General features: G+C 32.8%; 2 protein-coding genes across 6 annotated transcripts; one reads left to right on the top strand and one right to left on the bottom strand.

The window, feature by feature from the left end:
- Nucleotides 1-57: 57 nt before the first annotated feature.
- On the top strand, nucleotides 58-15,295 carry LOC106059897 (E3 ubiquitin-protein ligase FANCL-like). Of its 2 annotated transcripts, XM_013217592.2 has the most exons (13): nucleotides 63-303; nucleotides 2,489-2,617; nucleotides 3,888-3,944; nucleotides 4,583-4,677; nucleotides 5,071-5,167; nucleotides 5,874-5,942; nucleotides 6,752-6,902; nucleotides 7,622-7,705; nucleotides 7,948-7,993; nucleotides 8,939-9,020; nucleotides 10,389-10,505; nucleotides 14,740-14,808; nucleotides 15,169-15,295. In XM_013217592.2, the coding sequence occupies exons 1-13, from the start codon at nucleotides 217-219 to the stop codon at nucleotides 15,202-15,204; spliced, it is 1,119 nt and encodes a 372-aa protein (XP_013073046.2). In that variant the 5' UTR covers nucleotides 63-216; the 3' UTR covers nucleotides 15,205-15,295. The 2 variants fall into 2 exon arrangements, with proteins under 2 accessions (XP_055879762.1, XP_013073046.2); XM_056023787.1 differs by lacking the exons at nucleotides 14,740-14,808; nucleotides 15,169-15,295 and adding an exon at nucleotides 12,216-14,733 and having other exon boundaries at nucleotides 58-303.
- A 3,399-nt stretch (nucleotides 15,296-18,694) lies between these two features.
- Nucleotides 18,695-25,236, bottom strand: LOC106059899 (uncharacterized). 4 transcript variants are annotated; one of them, XM_013217595.2, is made up of 5 exons: nucleotides 25,012-25,233; nucleotides 22,682-22,836; nucleotides 21,709-21,834; nucleotides 20,538-20,580; nucleotides 18,695-19,056 (listed from the first exon to the last, which is right to left on the bottom strand). In XM_013217595.2, the coding sequence occupies exons 2-5, from the start codon at nucleotides 22,822-22,824 to the stop codon at nucleotides 18,820-18,822; spliced, it is 549 nt and encodes a 182-aa protein (XP_013073049.2). In that variant the 5' UTR covers nucleotides 22,825-22,836; nucleotides 25,012-25,233; the 3' UTR covers nucleotides 18,695-18,819. The 4 variants fall into 4 exon arrangements, with proteins under 4 accessions (XP_013073049.2, XP_013073047.2, XP_055879766.1 ...); XM_013217593.2 differs by having other exon boundaries at nucleotides 25,017-25,230; XM_056023791.1 differs by lacking the exon at nucleotides 25,012-25,233 and adding an exon at nucleotides 23,790-23,893.
- Nucleotides 25,237-26,841: the final 1,605 nt, after the last annotated feature.

Genomic DNA, 26,841 nt, shown 5'->3' on the forward strand with positions numbered 1-26,841 from the left:
ACGCAAAACCAGTTGCGTTGCACCTAAAAAAAAAAAAAGACTTGTTGTGTAAAGCTTTTTCGGCACACTCACATGTCAAAGGTTAAACAATGTGTATCAGAATTATGTAAACATTCTAAATCGAGAAATTAAGAGTTTACACGTTTAGGAGTTTATGTTGACATTGACACATTGTCTAGAATCTGTAGTTTATCTGTATAATAATAATTTCACGAAATGTCGGTTATTGACATCGCCCCATTGCTCTTGCCTTTAGAAACAACAGATACTTTTAACAAATATTTTGGATTTCTTAACATTTTGGTAATAATTTTAAATTTAGAATTTAGGAGATCGGAGATCTATTGACTATTGTCAAGTATTGTATTCTTATAATTATAAGTTATTCCAGCCTATAATCTTAATAGTCTTAGTACAAAGTATCTATTTCTAGATCTACTTTTTATTTGTATCTGTATAACCAGTATTAAGTATAGCCTAGGCATTCTTATGCCCTATGGTTATGGCATGGACAACAAAGAGGAAAATGGCCTTGTCTTCCTATATTATAGTATATTTCCATTGCTGTTGCTCCTCTATTTTTACAAGATTTTACATTCACAAACATTTTAAAATATACACATACACTGATACACTGTACAGTGTTAGATTACATCAACGGACTTCCTGAACTTTCAAATAACTATAGGAATGTTTTCATAAAGGGCCAAGAATGGGTTTAAATTATCAGAGATATTTCCTAAATTATGTTTATAGTCCTTGACAAGCGTCAACACATTGCTGATGATACATTCACATACAGAAGAAGATGTTTTTACAAACGTTCTTGCAAGATTACAAAGAAAAAGCCTTGGTGTAAATTGCACAAACACACACACACATATATATATTTTATATATTTGGATTTGGATGGCTCCCTGGTTGTGCGGTTTGCGCGCTGGATTGTCGTATGGATTTATCGATGGTCCCGGGTTCAAACCCTGCCCGCTCCCATCCCCCGTCATCCTGCGGGAGGTTTGGACTAGGAAGCAAACTATCTTCAACTCTGAAGGAACATCCGAAACATGTTTATCCTTGACTATCAGATGTGATCCTTGACTATCAGATGTGTTATTTGTTTGCTAAACAACTCAAGCCTATTATGCACAAGGAAAAACACATGGCGGTCTTTTCATCTTTTATAACAACTAGTCGACTTATCGACTACACACTAGACTAGGCCTAGAGCTATCTGACCAATTCAATACACACTGGTCTGTTGTCCAACGTTTAGTGTTCTAATCAAGTTCAAACGTGTGTTTACTTATGGGCAGAGGGGAATATTGACTTAAAACGCTTCAGATTCCCACTGTAAACTAACTAAAATTATGCACGGTGCGCGATGTAAACACAACAACCACCTAACTTGGGGGGAATCCGGAACAACTTCAATGTCACTATTTCTAGCTAGCTTGCTAGATGATCATTAGTAGATCTAAATCTTGTTGTAGTATAGATAATCTTACTAGAATTCTAGATCTAGATCCACTAGGTCCACTACTATTTTACATAAATGATTTACCAAATTCATATTGCATTAGACTTAGACCTATCACTTATCTTAGTCATGGTAAACCAGTAACACAGACTAAAAACGAAAAATACCTAGGTGTTGTAATTTATAGTAAATGAAAAACTGTCATGGAATCCCCATATTGATTGATGAAACTATCAAAAAATCTAACAAAGCATTTGAGTTTATTTAAAGAAATTTTTATAAATCAAATAAGAACATAAAACTAAAATGCTATTTAACCTTGGTTAGGCCAATAATAGAATATGCATCCTCTGTTTGGGACCCCTCAACTCAAGAAAACATTAAGAAACTGGAACAGACACAAAATAGAGAAGTGAGATTCGTAACAAACGAATATATTCACATTTGACAAAGCTGTAATCTAGATATCTATAGATACTGTGATGTTTTATATATATGTAATACTGGGTTTGCTTAGTCATGTGAAACACTGCACTCTTCTTTAATCTTCAGAATCAAAGACTTGGCCATTATAAAGCTATTTTACTTTAAATCTTTGTCATTTTTTATCTTTTTAAAATGTTTATCAATTTGTACATCATATGCTTAAATAAGTTAATAAAAACTGATGTGTTGTATAGCCTATTAATACTTTTAAATCAATAGAGAAAAATATTTTTTCACTTTTTTGCTAACCTTTAGCTAGCTTAAATTGTCTGTCATTACATTCTTGCCCCACATGTTGAGAAATGCTGGGTTAGAAAAAAACAACACTACAATTAAATTTAAAAAACTAATAGAATGTCATGATATTAAAGATAATTGTTAGTGTTTGGAAACCTAATTAGAAAAAAATAATCCTTTTAATTTTTCCTTTGTTCTTTTACATATATTGGCATAATTTAGCAAAATCTTTATCAATTAGACATAATGAAATCATTTCAATCTAATGAAATTGATATATATCTGTAGGGCCACTACTACAAATTTAATATCCAGGTACCTAAGGAAGAGTCAAAACTCCAAGGTGGAATGAAGTTAGAGTGTGAATGGGCTTTGCATCACAGACTGGGCAATCATGTTAAAATACTGATAAAACAGGTATATGGTTTTCATTTTATTTTTTATTAAACTATTAGTTTATATTAAAAGGGTATTTTTATATTTCTATAATATACTAGCATAGATAAATAAATATATACATTTATATACAGAGCAATAAAGATATTTCCGAGGCCAGAAAACAGGTGCTTAAGTTGAAATGAAAACTTAGACACTTTGAGCACGCTTGCTAAACAAAGATATGGGGTGAAGGAGAATGCTCTTATCTTGTGGCTGTTGCTTAGGTATAATATTTGAGGGGAAAGGTACTTTATTAATGATAAATGAATGGCCTTGTGCTCTCATTTTTTTGTCCCTTGGAGCCTTCTTCAGCCATCACTTTGCTTTAATGTCTGTGATTGAGTAGCGCAAACTCATCATCTCTTTATCTCTGCCTGTGGTCCATTCTGGGGCATAGGCCACCAACCAGCTTCCTCCAGGCATCTCGGTTCTGGGTGAGAACTGTCCCCCTGTCTTGCCCATCTTCTTGGCATCTGCTTCCAAAACCTGGAACCCCCAAGAGGGGACAGCCCTACATGGCATAGCGCAACCTCAACTCGTATCTTAATTTTTAACCCCCCAGAAATAGGGTGCAGCGTAAGTTCATTTGAATATGGTAATAGTTTTATTAGGTAGGACTGCATTAGTCTCATTTTTTGAACAATTGTCTTCTATCAATTAATTTGTTTTTGTTATATGCAGTAATTTTAGTATCTGTTCATACTTGAGTAAATAAAGCAACATAGTATAACATAATATTTTGGGCTAAACAAAATATGCTTCAGTTGCTTTCACTTTTTATTCAAGCCTCCTACGACTCTATTACCATACAGATAATAAAATCACAGTTGATATCTAAGTTGTCTGAAACTTATACATTATTAATGATCTGATGTTCTCATAAAATAAATTTGTGAATCAATGTTGCGATTATAGAAAACAAAGGAAATGCAGTGGAAACTGCTGTCTGACTGATACCTATAAAATGTTAATTTCATATCAATAAGTAATTAATTTATTGGTTTTATAAACATTTGGTTGAGCGTTAGTTACTGCTGATGGAATATAGTGCAAATGAGATTGTTTTTTCTCCTCTGCTATTGTGTACATTAATATAAAGTATATCATTAACAAGTTTGGCATAAAATGTGTCAATTTCAGACATATTTTGATAAACATCAATTTTTTTTCATTGTATTTAAAAAAAAAAGTGTTGTTTTTTTCCAGTTTTTATGAATAAAGTTGTCAAAATAAAAATTTTGTTTCACAGCGACTGAATAATGCTAACAGCTTGGCATTTTTCCTTAAAGACTTTGTTTTCATTGTTGTAAGTAAAAGTACTATCAATATTTGTACTTTTATAACTAACCAAAGTAAATGATGTCAATGTATTTTTACAAAGCTTATATCAACTCACACTAAAATTTTGTACACATTATTTCTCCCACACCCAATCTCTGATCAATTCTAAATTTTTCCACAACTATTTTTTTTTTTGTACCTGACAAAACATGAATCAATAAAATCCCCCCACCCCCCTTTTCCCAACTGGTCCAGATAAGTGATAGGATCATAGTGCATTGATAAAGCTAAAAGCATGAAATTGTGATAGACAAAAACTATTGGTAAAAATATTTTAAATTGCACGAATTATTTTTGTTAATCTATAACTATAACAAATTTAATCACATGACTTATCCAAACTAATTGATACAATTACACTTAATATAAGCTTTGTTTTTTTTTAAAGTATTTTTTGTTTTTCTTGTTTCATGATGTAAAGAGCTATACGCATAATTGTTGCCACACATTTAAAATATGTACTTTCTGATTCACTTTTTTTATAACTATTTTTTCCCTGCCATTATTTATTGTATCAAATCAAAGAGCACTTATTGTTATTTAAGAGTAATATGAATTTAAATAATAATTATTTAAAAAAAAATGTTATTGTTTTGAATATAGGAAAACAGTCTAAAAGATTCTTTTGTTGAACCAGAGTTATGTTCTGTTGTCAGCCTTCAAATTCTAGAACAAATTCAGGAGCTTGGCTGGAACAGGTAATGAAATAGAAGAAAATTTTAGCTATGACATTTTGTTCTTTTTTTGCAAAAAATTAGCTAGTCATGGGAGTAGTCATGTTGTCAGAGGATAGGTATATTTATTTTATCATGGGCTCTAAATATAAAACAAAAAGTTTTTTACACATTTGATATATGATACTTTCCATGTATATTTACCTTGGATGTAAACCTCTTCTTTTTGTTCTTTCCGTTTAAGTCTGTTCTTTTGCTTTTATTAGAAATTTAAAAAAACTTAGCTTAGTTGTGTTTATGTTTACCATTAAGAAAAAAAAACAACAAGCAATTGTTAAGAAGATGTATATTTATTGGTCCTTTTTTTTTCTATCTGAAATTCTATTTTGAATATTTTATTTAAATTTACTTTTTAAGGTTGCTTGACCTAGACCAAACTCTGTCTTTGATTGAATTAGCACATAAAGATGATTCTGGAAGGATGCATAAGCTCAAAATATTTTTAAATAAACAGGTGAAATAACTTGATGTATGGTATTATATTTGCTTAATAATTTATTTTTCAGTTTTGTTTTTAGTCCACTATAGTTGTGTATAATATCAGTGAATCATTTCTCATGCCTCCCCAGTACAAACACATTAAATTGTCCCCCTCCCAGAATTTAGTTTCCATTTCTGTCAATTGGCACTATTGTCATTGCAGTTTTTTTTAACAACTCTTGTTTAAATTATTACAGTAATTTCAGCTGCACATTTCCATTTTTATTTTTCCAATATTTTTCCATTCATGAAATCATGGCCAATAAATGATTCTTGCTCCTTTTAAGATATTTAGTTTGAAAGTATGACAACAGTTTGCTTTTCTCCAGTAATCTCTCCCAGATAGCAGAAGTCTTTATTATTATTATTTTTTTTTATATTATCATACATCCCTATTTATTTTTGCTTGATGGCAAAAGTCTGTATTAGATTGCTGACATATTGTCCTGGATCCCCTTTTTAAATTTTTTTTTTATCTTGTTTCAATGGAGCAGTCTCTTCCATAAATATGTGAAACTATTTACCTGTTTTTTTTTGTGTTGTGCACATTTGTTGTGTATCTATCATCTTTTAGACTGCATTAGCTATAGCAAATTGTGTCCTTATTTCTGTAGGTATAAAGCTATAAAGGAGAACTTGAAGCATGTTGACAATAAGACACTTGTTTTTGTTTCTTTTAGGACATGACTATCCGTCCCATCTGTCAGACACAACTTCCTGAAGCATTTAACTTTATTTGGTCTGGAAAGGTAAATTAAAAAAAATATATATCTGCAGGAATACTGACAACTTTAAGAAGAAAAGAAATTGCTTTGTATATATTGTTTAAATATGTTTTGATGGCCCCTTAAAATAGTATGCCAGCCATCTAAGAAGAATTATGTAAAAAAAAATTACCATAAGTAGATTTCTTTTTAGTTGCTGAATGTATCACTTTTTGAACTATTATCTTTTGAATTGTCAAATTAAAGAGTATGACAGAAACTACATTGAATGTTTTTTTGTTTTTTTTTTTTAAGAATCATAACTATGTTTTTTTAAATTCTGATTTTCACCCAAAACAACCACCATTATGCACCTAAACAAACATGAGGTGACACATTTAGCAAATATTTTATTTCAAAAGATGTTTTCACTAAATGCAAATTAAAATTGCTCTTAAAATGCAAATTTACATACATATCATTTTTTTACATGTACTATTTCTTAATTGGCATATACAACTGGGCTCTGAAACCTTTTTTTATCTTAAAAGTAAACAAGGAGACAGTAATTGACATTGCCTTTTTTTTTTACCTGGAAATTTAAGACTGAACCTAAAAGTCCTCAAGTTTATCTGGGTTTATTTTAATAAATATATAAAATAAACTAGAGAGTAAAGAGGACTAGGCATTCATTAACTGCTTTGGTAACTTAATGAATGATACCTTTTTTACTTATCCATGTTCAATATAATTTGATAGGAAAACTTGTGCACTTTAAACAAGACCACATAAAATTACGAAGTGTAAATAAAAGGGTGTTGCAGAATGAAAAAAATGATTCTCTTCCATTGCAGACAAGACTAAGTCATATCTTCCAAGAGTTTGAGGTAGCAGTGAACTTGTACCAGAACTTTTGGAATATGTTGAAAGAAATTGATGACAACTGCTGTGTACTCGAACCTGAGAAGCCAACATTTGCCTCTACTAATAGACGCATTGCCATCAGTAAGTTTGCAATACATTAGTTTTTGTATGTGTCAATTTACTTATAATGTATAGCAATTACTGACTATAAAAGGTTTTAAGATGCCTTTAATTGACCCACATGCCACTATTGGAATTAGATGTCATTTCCATTCTGCCTTTATACACAATTTAAATAATAGCATCAAGTCTTTATTTAAATCTTAGGGGCTTGTGATTTGAAAAGTTGTTAAATACTCAGTGAATGGATTGGTTTTTAATTAAATAATCAAAAATTGCATGGCATAATTGTTAATTTATTCAATCTTTTTGATGCTTTGGTTTAGTAATTTTTTATTAAACTTTGAAAATACGTTATGTTTAGATGAGAACATTAATAATAAAATTATCTACTGTTTACTTTGTATCTGCATTACAGTCCTTAAAAGAAACAGTCAAATTTATATTTCTCACTTGTTTTTAAGCTCTATCAAACCTTTGTATTTTATTTTCTGTATTTCCCCAGAAGGCCGCAGTAAATTTCTTATTTCTAAAGAAATATTTTTAATGCCTTACATCATTTCAACTTCCTTTTATACTGGTATAGATCAAAATATTTTTGAAATTTGTTCATTATTTATTCAATTTTAAAACTTCAAACTTGTATATATATATTAAAATCATTTGATGCAGTAACACTGAATTATTGCTTTATAATTAATATAAAAGCTGTCATTGTTAGTATTATTTTGTCTTTTTAGAATCCAACTTGTCACTTCACATCGTTGTCAACTGTCGACAGCCAACAACATTCCCTGAGTGTAAATTTGTTGGAAATCCTCCTGGTAAAACATTTTTTAACAAGTTAATGTTGAAATTCTCAAGCTTTCAACTTGATTCAGTGGTGTGCAGAGGTTTCCAAACCCATCTGCATGCTGCTGTATCTACTTTACTCTATAAAAAAGGAAATATGTCTTACTTTAGGTAATTTTGTACTATGCAGAGTTATACATCTTTAATATTTTTTTAATGAAATAAATTTTAAAAATTGCCTAGTAAAAAGTATTTCTTTACTTTTTTGTTCTAGAAACATCAGAATTTAGAGAAACTTTGAATCTAAATCTACACAGATGGTAAGCTTTGATGAAAGTGTCTTGTTTCTGTTCACTCACTCTCATTCGTAAAGATAACCAATAAATATTGATCAATCATTAAACAGTGTATTATCTAAAGTATTGAAGCTGTAGCTATGTTACCCTTATTGTTAAGTTTTGGTCTTTGTAGAAATTTATATCTTGCTATATTTTTTTGAGCAGTGAAGCAAACTTACTGCCAGATGGCTGTATCAGCCAGAGATACAGTGCTATCCATACTCTAAATATTCTGCCCACAGAAGAAGAAATTGGGATGTTATAGAAAATAAAAGAGAAGAAAAATATAGGTATCAGTCTAGATACTCGTATAAGTGACTGGCCGGATGAAATGCTTTTGGCAAAGTTACTAATAAAGCAGATTGATCTCCCTTCTCTATAATGCTATAATGTTATGTTTTAATGTTTATTGAAGTGAGACTAAATTACTCTAACCCTTACCCCTAATTCCCCTAAACCTTACCCTTAACTCCCCAAATCCCTGATCATAGACATAAAAAAATGTGTTTGTAGTTGACTAGTAGTAAAAAGGTCAAACAAGATTATCTAATTTGGTCCTTAAGAAAAAAAAGGACTATTTGGATTAACAATACACAGTAACAAGATGTTAAATTTAAAAACATATTTGTCATCGGGGAAAAACAAATAACAAATTAAATATATTTGTAATCTGCATTTTTTAGTAAGAATTCTTAAAATTATATGTAAATATGATGATTTTACACATCTCAAGTCGTAAACTAATACTAAAGTATTGAATCCTTCCCTGGATGCAAGTCAGAAATGTATATGTCCATCTGACCAGGAAAGGTCTAGTATTACTGTGTTTGAATAGAAACTTAAATACATTCAGACTAACAATAAGACCGAGGGACTGACAGTTGAAAGTATTTTCTAGCACTTCTTATCTCTGTGTTTCTTTGTCAGGGATGTGGAGAGATCTCTTTATAAAAACTTACAGGAAGTACTTGATATTGATTTTCCGTCTCCCACAGATGTTAGTATACAGGTGAGATTTTAAGACCTTTTTTTTTATGGACTGCCACGACTCTCTTTATCAGGCTCTCTGCAAACACTGCATAACACAACATATACCAACTCAAGAATTTTTCGATACTTTAATTCCTATACTTTAACATCTAATCAACCACCTTCATCTTAACCCTTAGTCTGTTGGACTGTGTTGCACCACACAAGATTTGTTGACAGTCTTTCTCCATTCTTCTCTGTCTTTTGCCTTGGATAGAACCTCTTTCAATGGCAGGTCCATCCATTCTTTTATGTTGTCTTCCCATCGCTTTCTCTGTCTGCCTCTTCTTTTTCCTAATGCTGTTCCCTGAAGGAAGGTCTTTGTGAGCCCTGAAGACCTTTGTAATATGGCCATAGAGTTTTAGTTGGCGTTTTTTGACAGTACTTATTGTGGGTCATTTTGGTACAACTAGCAACATACTTTGGCTACAATAGCTTCACTGTACATAACCATATTACCATACTAAATTCTGCTGATCTGCTTCACTCTGGACTCTCTGTGCTGTCATTCTGTGCTGAACTGTTCAGGACCGAATCAAATTGTGTGACTTTCTTGCAAAATCACAGCAAACGCGTCATTTCTACATCATCTCATCACCATATCACTGGTGATATTCACAAAGAGTTCTTACCAGCACACCCTGTAGATCTGTCCCTTCACACAGTTGACCCTTGCAGCAAGTTGATCTGTGTTATCTATTCGCAAACACACTACTACTCCTACCCTTGTCACCACCATGGTTAGAACAATACTTTTTACTTTTTTTTTGTCTCCTGGAGATGTAACAGTATGAAACACAATGTGCTCATTTGTAAAAGGAAGTTTTTGCTTAAATTATATATATTAAAGAATATATTTTGTTTGTTTTTTTATGCAGATAATTTTTAAAAAATCACTTTCCTTTCTCCTTCTTGAAACCCTTTTTAAGTAAAATTGCAATAACTTTTTCAAATAAATCCATTTTAGATATGTTTTTGACAAACTAAAGATAATCCATTGTCTAAAGCAAACCTCTAATATATTATTTTTATTCTATGTCATTTCTTCATCGTGTGGCAATAGTACAAGAGAAAATGATATATATATATATATATATATATATATATATATATATATATATATATATGTTTTCAGGAAGCTTATGTGATTACCATTTAATTAAATAAATGCCAGCAAATTAAAAATTTAGAAATTGGTTCTTGCAATGAAAAATAAATCAATTCTATGAATATTAAAATAAATTCATCTTTTAACAATATTTTTCTTATAACTAGAAATCTGCTGAAATCTGTTTGCTATTTTTGAAGATATTGTTAGCTGATAATTAATGGCTGTACTATTTTGCAGGTTGTGAAAGCTGACTGTGGTATATGCTACTGCCATAATCAGAATGAGGAGGTACCAGACATTGTTTGTGAAGACCAGAGATGCTCTCATGCATTTCATCAGTCATGTTTATATGAGGTAATTGTGCTCCTTAGCAATAGTTGCATGACATTGAGTGTTAGTTGCAGCCAGAGGATTTTCAGTGATGAGCAGACCTGCCTACCGTTACGCAAAATGCGTATTCGTTACGCAAAATTTCCCAAAAATGACCGTCAGTACGCAAATACGCATTGAACCCGATGCGTTACGCATTTCGTATCCTTTGTTTTTTTTCTCTCTTGACTAGCTTACGAGCGGTCACGGAGGTCTGCTAAGCCGTCCTGTTGGGGGGGGGGGGGGGGGGGACAGAAAAGGTGGGGGAACACATTGTGTCCAGATCTATACGTTCTTACGTTGATTGGTTCTTAAAAGCAATTAGATTTAGTCTAGAAATGAAGAATGCGAGAGTGAGGGAGTGGCGGGTTGGTACCAGGTTGGTACCGTCAGTTAGCTGATACACCAATGTGACTTTTTTTTTTTTTTTTGTAAGTTCATTATAGTAGAAATTAATTATGATGAATCCCTTATTCCCGTATTCATTTGTATAGAAAAAAATATCGAAGTGCTATCGATTCAAAACACATTGAGTGACATTGTAGATATCTAGTCTAGATCTAGATCTGGATACTAGATCTAGAATCTAGATAACTTGTTATACAGGAGTAGATCTAGAGTCTAGCTAGTTATTACGTTATGTCATGATTCTCTACATTACTCTACAATCTAGATCCAATTTAGTTGTAGTATGATTTAGATTGACTAGATATAGATCTTAGATCGATAACATCTACTACCAACTAGTCTAAATCTAGATTAGATTCTTAGTCTTAGTATAGAATAGATCAAGGATGAAGGTAGGCCTACGAAAGTTTGGAGTAGACCTACGTTTGTAGCGGATCCACGTCATCTGTAACACTCTTGAGCCCAGATCTAGAGTAGATTATATTCATTATATAGATTATAGACATAGATCCAGATCTAGTCTAGATATAATCTCTTTTGTCATATTGATTTAGATTGTAGATATAGATCTAATCATGACATCTTGATCCAATATTATATACACACACACACACACTCACACACACACACACACATATATATATATATATATATATGACAAAATAGTGGATCGCGTAAGTCACGGTAAGTGTTACGCATTCAGGTGCCAAAATACGCATTTTGACCATCAGCGTTACGCATTTGGACTTTTTTTGGTCGGCAGGTCTGGATGAGGCTGAAACACCAATGCAAGCAATGATGAGAAACAACTTTTTCAAAAAAAGTTAAAGTTTTTGAAATGCATTATTTGTTTTGAAAGTGGAGGTAGATTTGATAATTCAATGTTTCAATAAGTAATTATGAAATAAATGAAGTTGTCTAAAGAAATATAAATTTATTAACACTTTCAGTGCTGGGATACTCTCAAGGAGTAACTTCCATAGCACTGTAGAGTGTGGCGTTACTCTTCCTGAGTAACTTGGTATATAGTGTATTTTTTTCATTATTTTTCTTTATGTTAAAGTTCATATTTTTTATTACTTTCTGGATGAGTGATTGTTCTTTCATTTCATAGTTGGACGCCTTACGTGCACGTTTTATTTTCACATCTTTGTTTTAGCAACACTGTTTTTTTGTTTAGAATAGATTCTAAAATGGATTTAGATGAATGTAGTCAACTCTCTAGACCTGTGACTAATTCTAGATCTGCCCAGCAAGTGTTATAAATGTTTAATAACTTTTCCTCAGATAATGGTGATAATGCAAATTCATCTGACAGTGACTATGAGAATGGAATTAGATCTAGACCTAGATCTAGTGAAAGCAGTGACAATGAAAAAGAAACAGCAGGGGCAGCACCCACTTCTTTTTTATCATGTTTCCCAGTTGCTGTCTTACATAGCAAAAGCAAAGAAAGAAAACTGTATGATAATAATGTTTCTAAATAATAGATCTATCTCTGACTGGATTATGGTAGAAGATGGTTTTGAAATCAAAAACTATTTTACTTTTGTACCAAAGAATGAGCCTGGCCTAAATGAAGATTATCTATCCCAGTCATCTTCTGTTCTTGATTGCTTCTCTGACTGTACTGACATGGTCTACATGTAGCCTACCATCATGGATATTGTGATATATGCTCTGAAGAAAGTGAAACAAAACACCCCATTGAGAAGAAGATCAAGATTTCACCTGTTATAAAATATGAAATGCTTACATTTTTAGCTACCACCTTGGCTATGGGCTTGAACAAAAAATCAAACATTCAAGACTATTTTTCAACAGATGATATTTTTCATACTCCCTTTTACTCTGGAAATGTTTGAGAGGGATAGGTTTTTATCATTGACATTCTGTTCAATGCTACATTGGTGGGAACCAGATGCTGAAGGAAAAAACAAGATTGAGCCATTTATCAATCTCTTGATTGAAAATTAGTGGGCTTAAATGTCAGATGGCTGTACAAGCAATTTAACCCATCAAAACTGTACAAATATCACATCAAAAGCTTTGGGCTTGTTGATAGTTGTACAGGTTATGTGCTCAATCTTCTGACATACTACGAAAAAAACACCTCATTTGATCCTGACAGTTACACGGACGGAGGGCAGGCTGTTTAGATTTTCAAGACTTTGCTTGGCATCATTGGCAGAGAATACCATGATTTGCTGATCTGTTCTACACAACTAGAAAATTTGTGGACTATGTATTATCAGAACAATATTACACAGGAACAGCGCAGACTACTCATAAAGGCCTTCCTGATGAAATAAGAAAGCTAACCATGAGACACGAGGAGTCCAGATATTGGGCCATGACAGAAGAAAAACTAATGGTTGTAAGCTGGCAAGACAAAAAAAGTCTGTTACTATTGGGAAGAGCCAAAAACAGAGAAATTAAAAATAAAACGAATCCTGCTGTAGTGGATACATACAACAAGTACATTTTGGTTGCAAACTAGTTGATCTGAAAATTGGCTACTTAGGATTACAGAATAGAAAAAGTATCAAGTGGTGGAAAAAATTGGTTTTACTGGATACTTGAAATAACAATTTCAAATGCCAGTGTTATCTATTTGTTGTGCAAAAATGGAGAAAAAGAGAAATGATGAGTTTGAAAAATTATTTAATTCAACTTGTCCATGTGCTATTTGTATGAAAGAAGTTGCTGCAATGCCCCCAGAAGACAGAAGAAAGAAAAAAGAATGAAGACCAATGAAAAATCCTAAGGCTGGCAGGCATACAGATAAAGAAAATCAGTGTAAAGTTTGTAGCACACCCTAAAAACCAGCGCACAATCATTTCATATATAGTGATTGTCCTGATAGACCTCATCTGCATCCAAAAGATACTTCGAAAAACCGGCCACACAGATTCATTTTTAAAATGCTGATGAAATAACTGCAAATATTTGAATAGTGTATATAGTGACATTGATTTGAAAATTGGTTTTGTGATTTGTGTAAATATTGTGTCTATAGAGTTTTTTTGTCATTTTTGTGGACATTAAAAAAAAAACTGGAAAAAAAAACTAAATCATGTGCAAATATTACATTTTTTATATTTTTATGTGACAAATATGTGTGGTTTAGTGCATAATGTTTTATTGTGAATCAACCTTATCAGTAAGTAATTAATAGAAAAGTTAGTTTGTTTAGAAAAGTTATAGTACTTTTTGTAGCACCACCCTGTTTCTCATCTTGGCTCTTCCTGAAAAAAACTCATCGCCAGAGAGTTATCATGCCTATCAAGTTTGTATAGGGAGATAAATCGGAAATCTAACCTCTCCACATACAAAGTATAAAAAAGTAATGCAAAAGGAAATTATTACTTGAAGATAAAATTTCAGAGTTTCTATTTTAAAATTCTTCATTCCTGCCTGGCTAAGTACTGCAGAATTAATAATCTAATGCTTTATACTCATTTTTATTCCTTGCTATTCAAAATGTGTTTAGTTATGCTCCTTTGCTTTACTATTTTGGTCTCCTGTCTAATGCTAATGATCTGTTAATTAAACCTCATTAAGACATGTAGTTTTCAGATCTAAAATTGTTTATGAAGAAGACAGGATAGATCAATAGAGTCCTGGGTGTGTTAAATCATGTAACAGAGGTGACAGAAATTTCATTCAGCCCATACCTATCTAGTTAGAGAAAAGGCCTCAGGGGGCTTTGTCTTGGACACTTTCCAAAATGGTTTAGGGGTAATGTTTGTATCGATAAGCTAAAAAGTATTGTTTTATTTTTGTTTCTATAACAATATTTTCTTTTCAGTGGCTGAGAAACCTCAACGCCAGACAAAATGCCAACACATTATTTGGAGAGTGTCCATTCTGTGACCATGTAAGTGTTAAAACATGCAGGCTCAGTATTGCTTGCAGTGTCATTAATGACAGGGTTGTTTCATTAGTGATGTTAAGATTTGTCAGGCTGAAGATGGAATATGTGACTTGAGGATTCTTTAGTTAATGTTTAATCAAAATAAGATTTTATCTGACACTGCATATTTGGACTGGTATATAATTTGTATTATTATATTTTTTACTAATGGAAAAAAAGGAGGAAGTTAAGAAAGTGGTTAAAGCATCTTTATATTCTCAATTAACTAAACATTGGAGAAAGTTTAACTGATATAATTTTGTTTTGTTCATAAAGTTCTCCTGGACTTTAAATTTCATGGACTTTTTGTTGTTTTTGTTTCAGCCAATACGAGTCAAAGTTCCTGCACTGTTGACATGACAAAGATTTGTCTATAGTGAATCAGCCTCATCCTTATCCTTGGTGAAATATATTGTTATTGTTGAAAAGAATAAATTAAATGCAAAAATTCTATGTATGTTTTAAAAAATGATTTCTACTTGCAATGGCATGTGCAAATGGCTTTAACTAATAACATAAAATTATTTTTTTAGACAAAGACTATGCCTCCTTTTTACTGCTGACCAACATTTTTAAAAGTGATTATTTTGCTCTCAATAACTAATGAACATTTTTTTACCTTGTATCTATTCCACACCACGAAAAAAATACCAGGTTAAGCATGTGTACAATTTTATGAGTTATAAAATTAGAATGATATCTTATCATATATAATACAGACGTTACTTCAAAAACTAAGATGATTACGTCCTATGCGTCATGCATTTAGTCATGCATATTAACCAATGACTTAAATTCTGTTATATAATACCTGTAGGTAGTGATGGGAACTAAACTAATTTTTTTTAGTTAAACTAAAACTAAGTTTGAACTAAAAAAAAGTAATTAAACTTTTAGTTAATCACAAATTGAAAAAATTAGTTAAACTAAACTAAGAAACTTTAGTTAAACTTTTACTAACTATTTTGACCTTTTTTAAGGACAAACAGCCAAACATGAAAAATATAAAGCACAACCAATCTCTTTAGCAAATTGTAATAAACATTTATTTGTGCACATGAAAAAAGATTTAAATGTCTTTATGGGATAGATGTAGATCTTAATAGAATCACAAGAATGATACTATTATAGAAAGAAATTAGAAGTCATTGTCCAAGTTCTAATATAAGTTACCTTTAGAAGTAATGATAAAACTGCATGTTGACTCTAACTAACTCTAGATTCTAGAATATTCTGGATCTAATATCTTCCACATACGAAATGATCAGAAATATAATCTGGATCTAGAATTAGATCTAGCTACTAGACCTAGATCAAATAATTAATATTTTAATCTAAAAAAAATCAAAGAAATACTAGTTACTACTCATGGGCGTAGCCAGGGGGGGGTTCTTGGGGTTCAAACCCCCCCCCTTCCGAAATGAAATCCCCCCCCCCTTCCCTGCGGGGGGGGGGGGGGAATCGGAATTTAGTGACTGATTTTTTGCTTTGATTTTGTTTATTTTAGGTGAGATTTTAATACTAAACCATCACTTGCCCCAGCACAACCAAGGGGATTTTGAGTTTAAAACCCCTTACCAGGGGGGTCGAGTTTATGACCCCCTACCAGGGGGTTTTGAGTTTAAAACCCCCTACCAGGGGTTTTTGCAGTTAAATCCCACTCTTCTATAAAACAAAACAAACAAATAATGCAAACGACAATCCCCAAATTCCAAAAGCACAATTTACGATAAAACCCCTCTTCAATATAAAAAAAAGCCAACTACACGCTCAAAATTCTATGAGCGTAGCCAAAGGGGTTTTGAGTTTACCCCCCCCCCCCCACCTCTCTTCAGCAGGGTTTGAAGCTAAAAAAATACCTCTTCAATATAAAAAAAAAAAGCTAATTACGCACTCAAAATGTTATGAGCGTAGCTTAATGGGTTTTGACTCAGTTTTGAGTTTAAACCCCCCTTCAGCGGGGTTTGAAGGTAAAAAATACCTCTTTAATAATAAAAACAAAGCAAATTATACACTCAAAATGTTATGAGTGTAGTCAAAGGGGTTTTGAGTTTAAACTCCCCTCCAGTGGAGTTTGAAGCTAAAAAATACCTCTTCATTATATAAAAAAAAGGAAATTACTCACTCTAAAATCTATGAGCGTAGCCAAAGGGGTTTTGAGTTTAAACCCCACGCCAGCGGGGTTTGAAGCTAAAAAATACATCTTCAGTGTAAGAAAAAAAAGCAAATTAAGCACTCAAAATGCTACGAGCGTTGCCAAAAGAGGTTTTGTGTTTTTCTCCCCCCCCCCCCTTGAGGGGTTTGATGCTAAAAAATACCTCTTCAATATAAAAAAAAAGCAAATTACACACTAAAATTATTTGAGCGTAGCGTATTGGGGTTTTAGGTTTAAACCCCTCTCCTACATATGGCTTTTTTTAAAGTTTAAAACCCCTCCAGATGGTTTTGAGTTTCAAATTTCTTTACAGAGTGTTTTGAGGTGGAAAACCTCTATCTTCAATATTATTCTAAAACAAACTACAGTTACACATTTCTACCAGTGGCGGGGCTCCATTAATAAAGTGCAGTGAATAGTCATCTGCCGAAATTGAAAAACACTAAATGTGGCTCAACAAAGATGGCTAAGACAGATTTTAGGAATCAGTTATAGAGATCGGGTCTATATCAAGGAAATCCTATGCCGAAGTGGGAGTCAACCCCTTAGTAAGATTGTGATAGAGCGTCGCATAAGGTTTGCGGGACATGTTCTCCGACAAAATGAAATACGCATAAGAAGATTTGCGATGACATCCTAGTACAACTTAGCGCCACACATTCATGGAGGTCCTCAGAGCAGGTGGGAAGAGGCTTCAGACATTACCAGTGACAGATTTTAATGGAAACAGCTTGACGGCAAATGCGACGAACGGCGCGGGAGGGTCTAAGTCAGTAAGAATAGCAAATTAGTTTTTTGAAACAAAACTTTTTTAATAGCAGGAAAATACACTGTAGATACCTCAGAATATGCATTTTGTTGGCTTTCAATACCTCTCTATTGTTCATTATATATATTCTCCAAATTACATAGATCTAAATATTTTTTAGTATGTATGTTAAAAAAGTTTGTAAAATTTGTAATTAAACTTTTTAGTTTGTAACTAAAAAAAAAATAATTAAACTAGGATTTTAACTAAACTTTTTTTTTTTAATTAAACTTTGGCCTTAACTAATTTTTTTTAGTTAAACTAAAAGTTAGCAACTTTTTAGTTAACTTTTGCCCATCACTACCTGTAGGTGTATGTGCTTTCAACTCCAGACCAAATTTAATTAGATTATTATATTTTTTTAAAAAGTCATAACTGTCAAACCAGTTTACCTAGTGTGGCCAATTAGCTAGGAATTCTTTTCCCAAAAATATACATAATATACCTAATATATATCTTTAGGCCCAGTGTGGTTACAGCAGTTTTCAAGATCCCTGTTTATCTGGGTTTCAGTTTCCATTAAGAGTTTACAAGCTGAATAGAGGAATTGTATAAAAAGTCAACCAAATAAATGATTACACTGTTTAATATGGAGGGCATTTGACAGAACAAAACAAATAAGGTCTATACTCATTTTTTTTCCCCTCAAGAGTCTTTTTTTTTTTCTATTGTGCTAATAAAGATTCTGCTATTTACTTATCAACCTATTTCTGAAAACAAGTTTAACTGATCATCACAGCAATATGTTTAGCTTAATGAATTACCAAATTCACTCTACACCTTAACTATGCATTGTCCTCCCCAGCACTTAATCCTAGTTAATATATTTAACTGCTAACTTTATGTTAGTTATGTTATAATATAAATACATATATAAAACATATATCTTTACATGAATATCAGTACTTTTATTACTGGTGATCAATGAATCTTTTTACACTGAAGAGAAAGACACCTTGAAATCTTATTCATCTGAATGTTATTAAAGTTTCTAGAACGAGGCTTAAATTGTTTAAACAGATGGCTTTTCAGAAGATGGACTGTCTTCGTTTGGATATATATCTTGGATTGGGTTTGCAAATCCTTGACCAGGGTCAGACTCTACTTGGCCAGCTGATGGACCTTTGGCAGTGTAGACCACTTTGGGGGGCTCACTGGAGGACTCTTCAGCATTGGATATCCTCTGCAGAGCCATGATGTCAAGGGCCAGAAGTATAACGTAAATGATGCTGCTCAACCAAGCTCCAACCTGGGATTGAAGGTTTACCATGAAATAAACTTGTGAAATGATGAACCATTGTTATAGATGATTTAACTCTTTCTCTACTAAGTGACGATACTAATGTTGATTCTACCAGAATGTGGTAAATAGTTACGGAGAGAGGGTTAATGAATTCCTACAACTGAAAGGAAATGATAAGAATACTACCATAACATGTAAGTGCTCCAACAAGGGAAAAAAATTACGAAGGGATTGAATGTAATAAAAGTATGCCACTTGAGTTTAACTTTTCTTTCCTTTCTAGGCGATCAAGTCAGAAAAGAATTTACCGGGAACTGGTGTTAAGACACAGAAAATCCAGTCCATAATATGCGAACTGACGTGTTGAGGATGAGTGTGTATGAATTATAATAGGTTATTTAAAAAGGGGATCTCTTTCTTATTTTATAAAAATATGTGTTGAATAGATGGTGCCGGACAAGAAAATGGGTTTGTTTTCTCTACTATGTCGTTGTTTTTTTTGTACTGCTTATGCAAATGAAGTAAAATTAAAACATTTTTTTTTATAATGAAAGAAAATAGAAAGAATAAGCTGAAATTTTGCACAAATATATAATTTACATTTACAATAAAAAAAAAATTAAATTAGTTAATTAACCCTTAAAGTGCTGAGCTGTTTTACAGTGAGTGCATACAAAATGGAATTACAATTCTGATGTTTAGAGGCTAAACTACCACATGCGTTTAAAGGGTTAACTATTGGTAGGCTAATTTTTTTTTAGTTTGAAACTCGAACAGGGGAAAGAAATTTTACTCGACTGCTAAGGTGGTATAAGTTGGTGTTAGTCCCCTTTATTGTTAGTCGATAGAAAAGTTTCTAAACAACTATAAATAGCTATAAACTCTATTTTCATAAAGAGGCCTTAACCCTCGAGTTCAAATTCAGGTTGCTTACATTAAGCCTACATTTAAAAAGCGATCATCCAGATACCCCTTTCTTTCTCTCCCGACCCCCACCCCTTTTCAACTGGTCCAGACAAGTGATTGGATCATAGCATATTGAGAAAGCTAAAAGAATCACACAGATTTATTATTGTTAGTCTAGATATATTACAAATTTAATTACAAGACAGATCCAAGCTGATTGATACTACTATACTTAATATAATCTTTTCTTTATTTTTTAAAAAAGTTTTTTTTTTTTTTGTATTTTTAAATGTTTTCGAAGCATGAAAGTATCAGTAGGCCTAATATTTACTATCACCTTGAGTTATTCCATGAGTGATGGGGGAAACATACAATTCACTTCATTTAACATCAAGGCTGAATAGATTGGGCTGTCAAAAGCTTTTCAAAAATGATATCTGAGAATCAGCCTAAATGTTTGTCTAGTGTTCAGACACGTGTTCCATTGTTTCAGAAAAGTGTGTTAAGTGTATAATCTCTTTTATTGGCAAATGGGCCGATTTCCAAGTGCAGTTATTACAATACGAAATATATAGGCCTACCTGTGCAGCTTGGACGGCAGGAAACCAATCAACTTGATTGCAACTGAAATGACATATAACTTATTAGAAACGCGAGTCATTCGTTGTCAGCATAAAATTAATGATGAATAATTAGGCCTACTGTTAAAAGTTGACATTTTGCTTGAATTGCAAAACTGTACAAGTAGCGAAAACGGACAACTGGTACCCCTATCCCCCCCCCTAAAAAAAATCGATGCCAATTAGGAAAGTTATTACTAATTAAATGTTTCACAAACCTTTTTCATCAAACTTTAAGAGTTTCCTGTGTTATCGGAGATGTGGAAACGTGAACTCCTGTGCTCTATAATTATAGCATAGAAAACTGGACTATCTGAATTTTCATCCAAGCCATTTAATTCACAATGTATCATTTTCAGTGGCCCCCATAAGGGAACAAGCCGCTTTTTAAAAAATATAGTTTATTTTAAACATTTCGGAGGTTTCTCCAGAAATGAAGATTTCTTACTTACGACATGAGATGGCAGAGTTAAAGGTTAAGGACTTCGATATTCCACGCGAGGGACTTTAGATAAGACATGTTTCGCTACCTTATAAAATACAGACGTTACTTCAAAAAGAATATTATGTCCTTCGAGTGGTTTATAATCATGCATGTTAACCAATGACTTAAACTCCTAAGTTGTAGTTGTAGTTTCATATTGTAGGCCTAATTGTTGATCCATATTTGTAAGTGAAAAGAAGATTATTACTAATAGTTAAACATTTTAATCATTACCATATTTTCATCTTCAGAGTGTCACCTTTTAGATCGTTTTCTCGCGTCAGAATAGCCTAATTTCTCCCAAGCGCCTTACCATTGTTTTGTTGACGTCTACAGATGTCTAGCCCCGCACAGAGATGAACTTACGACCATCAAGCACTTTACTACAGACATTGTCTCACACATCAGTTTCGTCCTCCTCCACCTTTTTTTTTTCACTCTTCCGGCTTGTGACTTTATTAGACTTGCGCTCTTTTTACTAAGATGAAGTGTGTCATAAGACATTGGTGGACACCATGACTACCGCCCCCCCCCCCCGGCAGTTGGCTAAGCGGGGGGAATGGAGTTCCGTTTTTTGGGAGCGTCACAAACAAAAGGTTGAGAAACAGTTTCTACAAAGATGCTACCCACATTGATCTGGCTACTTACTCGAATGATGAGCATGAAGAACTGACTCCCGATGACAGAAGAGCGGCAGTAACAAAGACTACAATTGTAAAGTTCAGTTCGCCCAAAATATAACATCGCTGGACACTGTAGTCAAAATAGATGGCTCTGGGGAGAAAAAGTTTGTCCCATTAAGATGAGAATAGTTGATATTGTTAGGATTAGAACAGCTTACACTTCACAATTACATAATAATTTTGTAATAGATGTATATTCTTAATTTAATATAATAATATTTAAAAAGCAGTGTTTTCGAGTCCCAATATTAAGACACATCGCTTGACTATCTTACTCTTCCTTTTACTGATTTTTTTTCCCGTTACACTAATCCTATAAGAATTCTCAATTTTATGTTTTAAAAAACTGTTTTGGCATTCATCACAGTCAAAATAGGGCCTACATCATATTCTATAAGACTCAGCAAGTAATGTATCAATACAATACAGACCTTTACATTATGGATTCTACAAGACTCAGCAAGTAATGTATCAATACAATACAGACCTTTACATTATGGATTCTACAAGACTCAGCAAGTAATGCATCAATACAATACAGACCTTTACATTATGGATTCTACAAGACTCAGCAAGTAATGCATCAATACAATACAGACCTTTACATTATGGATTCTACAAGACTCAGCAAGTAATGCATCAATACAATACAGACCTTTACATTATGGATTCCGACTTTTTCTTTTCTGGCACTATAAAGAATGAATACCTGCCGTTAGTTGGGGAAACGTAAAGGCGGTTGGTCGTTGTGCTGGCCACATGACACCCTCGTTAACAGTGAGCCACAGAAACAGATGACCTTTACATCATCTACCCTATATATCGCATGGTCTGAAAGGGGAACTTTACAACAACTACTTACTATAAAGAATAATCATACTAGTTCGAACCAGAACAATTATTGCATATCTACTCATAAAACTAATAACAATACCTACCCAGCTCTTAGCTTCCCTATAAACAAGAGTAAAGCCGGTACGAATCTAAATGTGCAGTACAACAGCTGCAAAACAACTGCTACAGCTATGGCGAAATCACAGACACCTTTGCTCCAATGTTTCAAGTTGAACAGTGGACACATGCCAGATTTGGACTGAAAAATTACGAGCGAGTACACGCGAGTGAAGTCTATAATAAAAAATTCTATGTTCACAGTCAAATAATTACAGTTCAAAGATTTTTTTTTTAAATAGGTAAGTAAAAAACATAAGAACAAAGAAAAAAAATTCATACAGTGAAACTGATCAGGACAAGTAGAAATGAACTTGGTACAGCAATGAACTTAGCGCTAAAGAGATGTAACTGTATACAAGCTAATGATTATCAAAATTTGAAATAATAAATTTCCAAACTTCTATAAAAGCCTTTACCAATTAGGGTCTTTACTTCTCATTTGAGCTCAAATGGGTCTAAAATGTGCCCGCTAAAAGTAGGCCTAGAGTCACAAAAGACCGGGTAAGGTAAGGTTTTCCATGCGCTCTCACTGTTATATGAAATATATACCTACACTCAGTGGCGTCACTAGGGTAGTGTCATCCGGTGCGCTCATTCAGGGTGTCACCCCCCAGCTTTCCCTCCACACACACAGAAACATTTCGTGTTTTTTGTTTGTTTGTTGAGCCATAATACACACATTTTAGAATGAGCTACATTCATTGATTGTTAAACAACAATAATATGAGTGTCAATTAAAATGTAAAATTCAGTTGTTACAATTTATCTATTGTTCAATTCTGCAACAATGCAGCCTTAAGTAAATTACAGTGTTTTTTCTTTTCTGGATTTCAAACTTGAAAACGTATCAATCACTAAATATTAATTTCTTGAAAGATTTCATTTTTAATACTGGATTTTTAATTTCGGGATCTTTGGGCGCCTCTGAGACCATCCAGCTCTAATGGGTGCATGACATTAGTTGGGGAAAAGTAAAGGCGGTTGCTCTTGTGCTGGCTACATGACACCCTTGTTTACCGTAGACAACAGAAACAGATGACCTTTACATCATCTGCACGGAATGGGGAACTTTTATACAAATGTATTAAATACCTTTTCTGTTGGTTCTTAAAATTTTTTGCACTCCTTTATACACCGAAGCTGCATTGTTTACATTCCTGAGCTCGACATATCAGAAATTCAAAGCTCACTCCTTTGAAGATATTAAGTAGATTTCACCAGCTTTTTATCCATTAAAATTGTCGTTAATATGGTCACAAAATGTCAAATATTCTGATTTTATAGAAACAGTCTGTGCAATATATCCTTCTATTGTTTTTCTTCTTTACATCAATCATAGCCACGACTTCCTTGCCATTGTTTTCCGATTCTCCATCCTGATGACTATGCTTCATACGTCTTTTGATATTCCAATTTCGGACTTTATAACCACCACTTATGAAGTAACTAATTTGTATTTCATTTCTATAGAATAAGTTGAAAATAGTTGACAACAAAATACATGCAATTCCTTACTTTTAAGTGATTAAATTATCCTCAACAGGAAGCAGCAGTACCATTATTTTAACAACTGGTCTACTTTTCCTTGTGATAATTTTCTACTCAATTTATAGGAAATCGGCACACGACAAAAAGAAACTCCTAAAATATTGAAATCTATAACATTCCACTGATTCATTGTAACATTTTCTTTTTATTGGCTAGAGTTTCTTTTACATTCAACTTCTGAAATTGCATTATCATCTTCAGAAATCTCAATTGTGACTTAATTAATTTCCTATTTTACAAAGTTTACATGCCTGGAGAATATCGTCATTTGTTAATCGGGGACTATTTGGTTGGCATCCTGATATTACGTTGCTAGCTACTATTTCAATAGATTCGGTAAAGACCTTGTTAATTAAAAATCAAAGCAGCGTTTATATACATGCAGCTAATATACAGCTGAAAGTAAAGTTTCACATCTGCTTTTAATATAATATAACGTTTTGGACTATTTGTAGTATTTCATTTAAAAATTAAAATATGTTTAGCCGAAATATTTTACATTATATATATAGATCTATTTATCAATTGTGAATAACATGTTCTAATATTAAGCCAATGACACTTTTTATTTAAATTATCAGTTTTTCCAAAAGTGCACCCCCCTTGTACTATTTGTTTATACTTGGCACCTTATACATTAATCAAATTTCATACCAGAAAGAAGGTCAATCAATAAAATCTCAAATTTGCTTGAATTTAAATGCTTCTAAAAAAAAAAGAACAACTCATGTAAGCTAAATATAGGGTTAAGGGAAGTAATAAATACCTTACTGTCATTATCCCAACTCCTGAAATAATGAAGAAGCTAAAGAAAATTAAAGCTCCTAGTAAAACAAGACGGGTCTTGATGATCAATGCCTTTGTTAAGAAAGTTAGTCCAGCCATATTGTGGACAGTTATCAAGTGTTCAAGCTGCGATAGGCCTTAGAACCACCTACTAGTAAAAAAAAAAGGTAGCACTAGATTGATTGTGATAACATAACAACACCGGTGTGAACATAGAGCTACTGTTAACATTGCAACTCGTCATTGTGCAGATAATGTTTTTTTTAGTGATCCTAATATATATATGTATGTATAGCTAGATTTGTTACAGAATCTCAAGCCTATCGCTCTCATATTGTCATTCTCTCTCACACACATTTTACTATTTCAAATATTCTCTCTCATTCTCTCAGAGACACACAGTTTACTATTTCAAATATTCTCTCTCATTCTCTCAGAGACACACAGTTTACTATTTCAAATATTCTCTCTCATTCTCTCAGAGACACACAGTTTACTATTTCAAATATTCTCTCTCATTCTCTCAGAGACACACAGTTTACTATTTCAAATATTCTCTCTCATTCTCTCAGAGACACACAGTTTACTATTTCAAATATTCTCACTCATTCTCTCAGAGACACACAGTTTATTATTTCAAATATTCTCTCTCATTCTCTCAGAGACACACAGTTTACTATTTCAAATATTCTCTCTCATTCTTCCAGAGACACACATTTTACTATTTCAAATATTCTCTCTCATTCTCTCAGAGACACACAGTTTACTATTTCAAATATTCTCTCTCATTCTCTCAGAGACATACATTTAAATTATTCTCTCTCATTCTCTCAGAGACACACATTTCAAATATTCTCGCTCATTCTCTCAGAGACACACATTTTACTATTTCAAATATTCTCTCTCATTCTCTCAGAGACACACATTTCAAATATTCTCTCTCATTCTCTCAGAGACACACATTTCAAATATTCTCTCTCAATCTCTCAGAGACACACATTTCAAATATTCTCTCTCATTCTCTCAGAGACACACATTCTGTCTCACACATTCTGCCCCATCTTCTTTCTTCCTATTCTTTCCCTCTCTAACTATATTGCCTGTGTGTGTGTATCTCTTTGTTCCTCTCAGTGTGTGGACCTGCTAACAATGATGAAATGATGAGTAAATCATAAAATGCACGAGTCTGTAAAATAAGCCTATTTCAACCCTTTTTCAAGCAGTAAAATTGATCTATAAAGATGTGTTTACATGAATCCAACAAAAATGTGAATATGATGCAGTATTAGAAGCTAGCAAAGTTGTAGGCTATGTGGTATCGAACAAAGGAAAGAAACCGTACTTGACAGATGTGATGGTAAAAGTTGAATGAGTCCCCTTTATACTTTGCGTAGACAATTAGGTCGTCGCTTGAAAGTTTGAAACTAATGATAGATAGCTATGAAACGTTCTATTTTCATAAGCCTTTCGCTGGCACAGTGGTTAGTGTATTGGCTTGAGCCCTGAAGTTCAAATTCAAGTCGTTCAACTTTTTAAAATAAAATTTATTTAAAAAACATTTACATAGATACCCCCCCCCCAACTGGTCCAGACACGATAGGATCATAGCGCATTCAGAAAGCTAAAAGCATGAAACTGCCCTGAACAAAAACAATTAAAAAATATTTCTAATAGCACAATTTGTTTGTTTTATTGTTACTCTAGATCTAGTACAAATTTATTACATGACTTATCCAAAATTCAGACTACTGGATGCGGCTACACTTTAAAAGTATTTTTTTTATTTCCCTTATTTAATAATTTAATGACT

The sequence above is a fragment of the Biomphalaria glabrata genome, chromosome 3 (genome assembly GCF_947242115.1).
Source record: "Biomphalaria glabrata chromosome 3, xgBioGlab47.1, whole genome shotgun sequence".
Classification (NCBI taxonomy): Eukaryota; Metazoa; Mollusca; class Gastropoda; family Planorbidae; genus Biomphalaria; species Biomphalaria glabrata.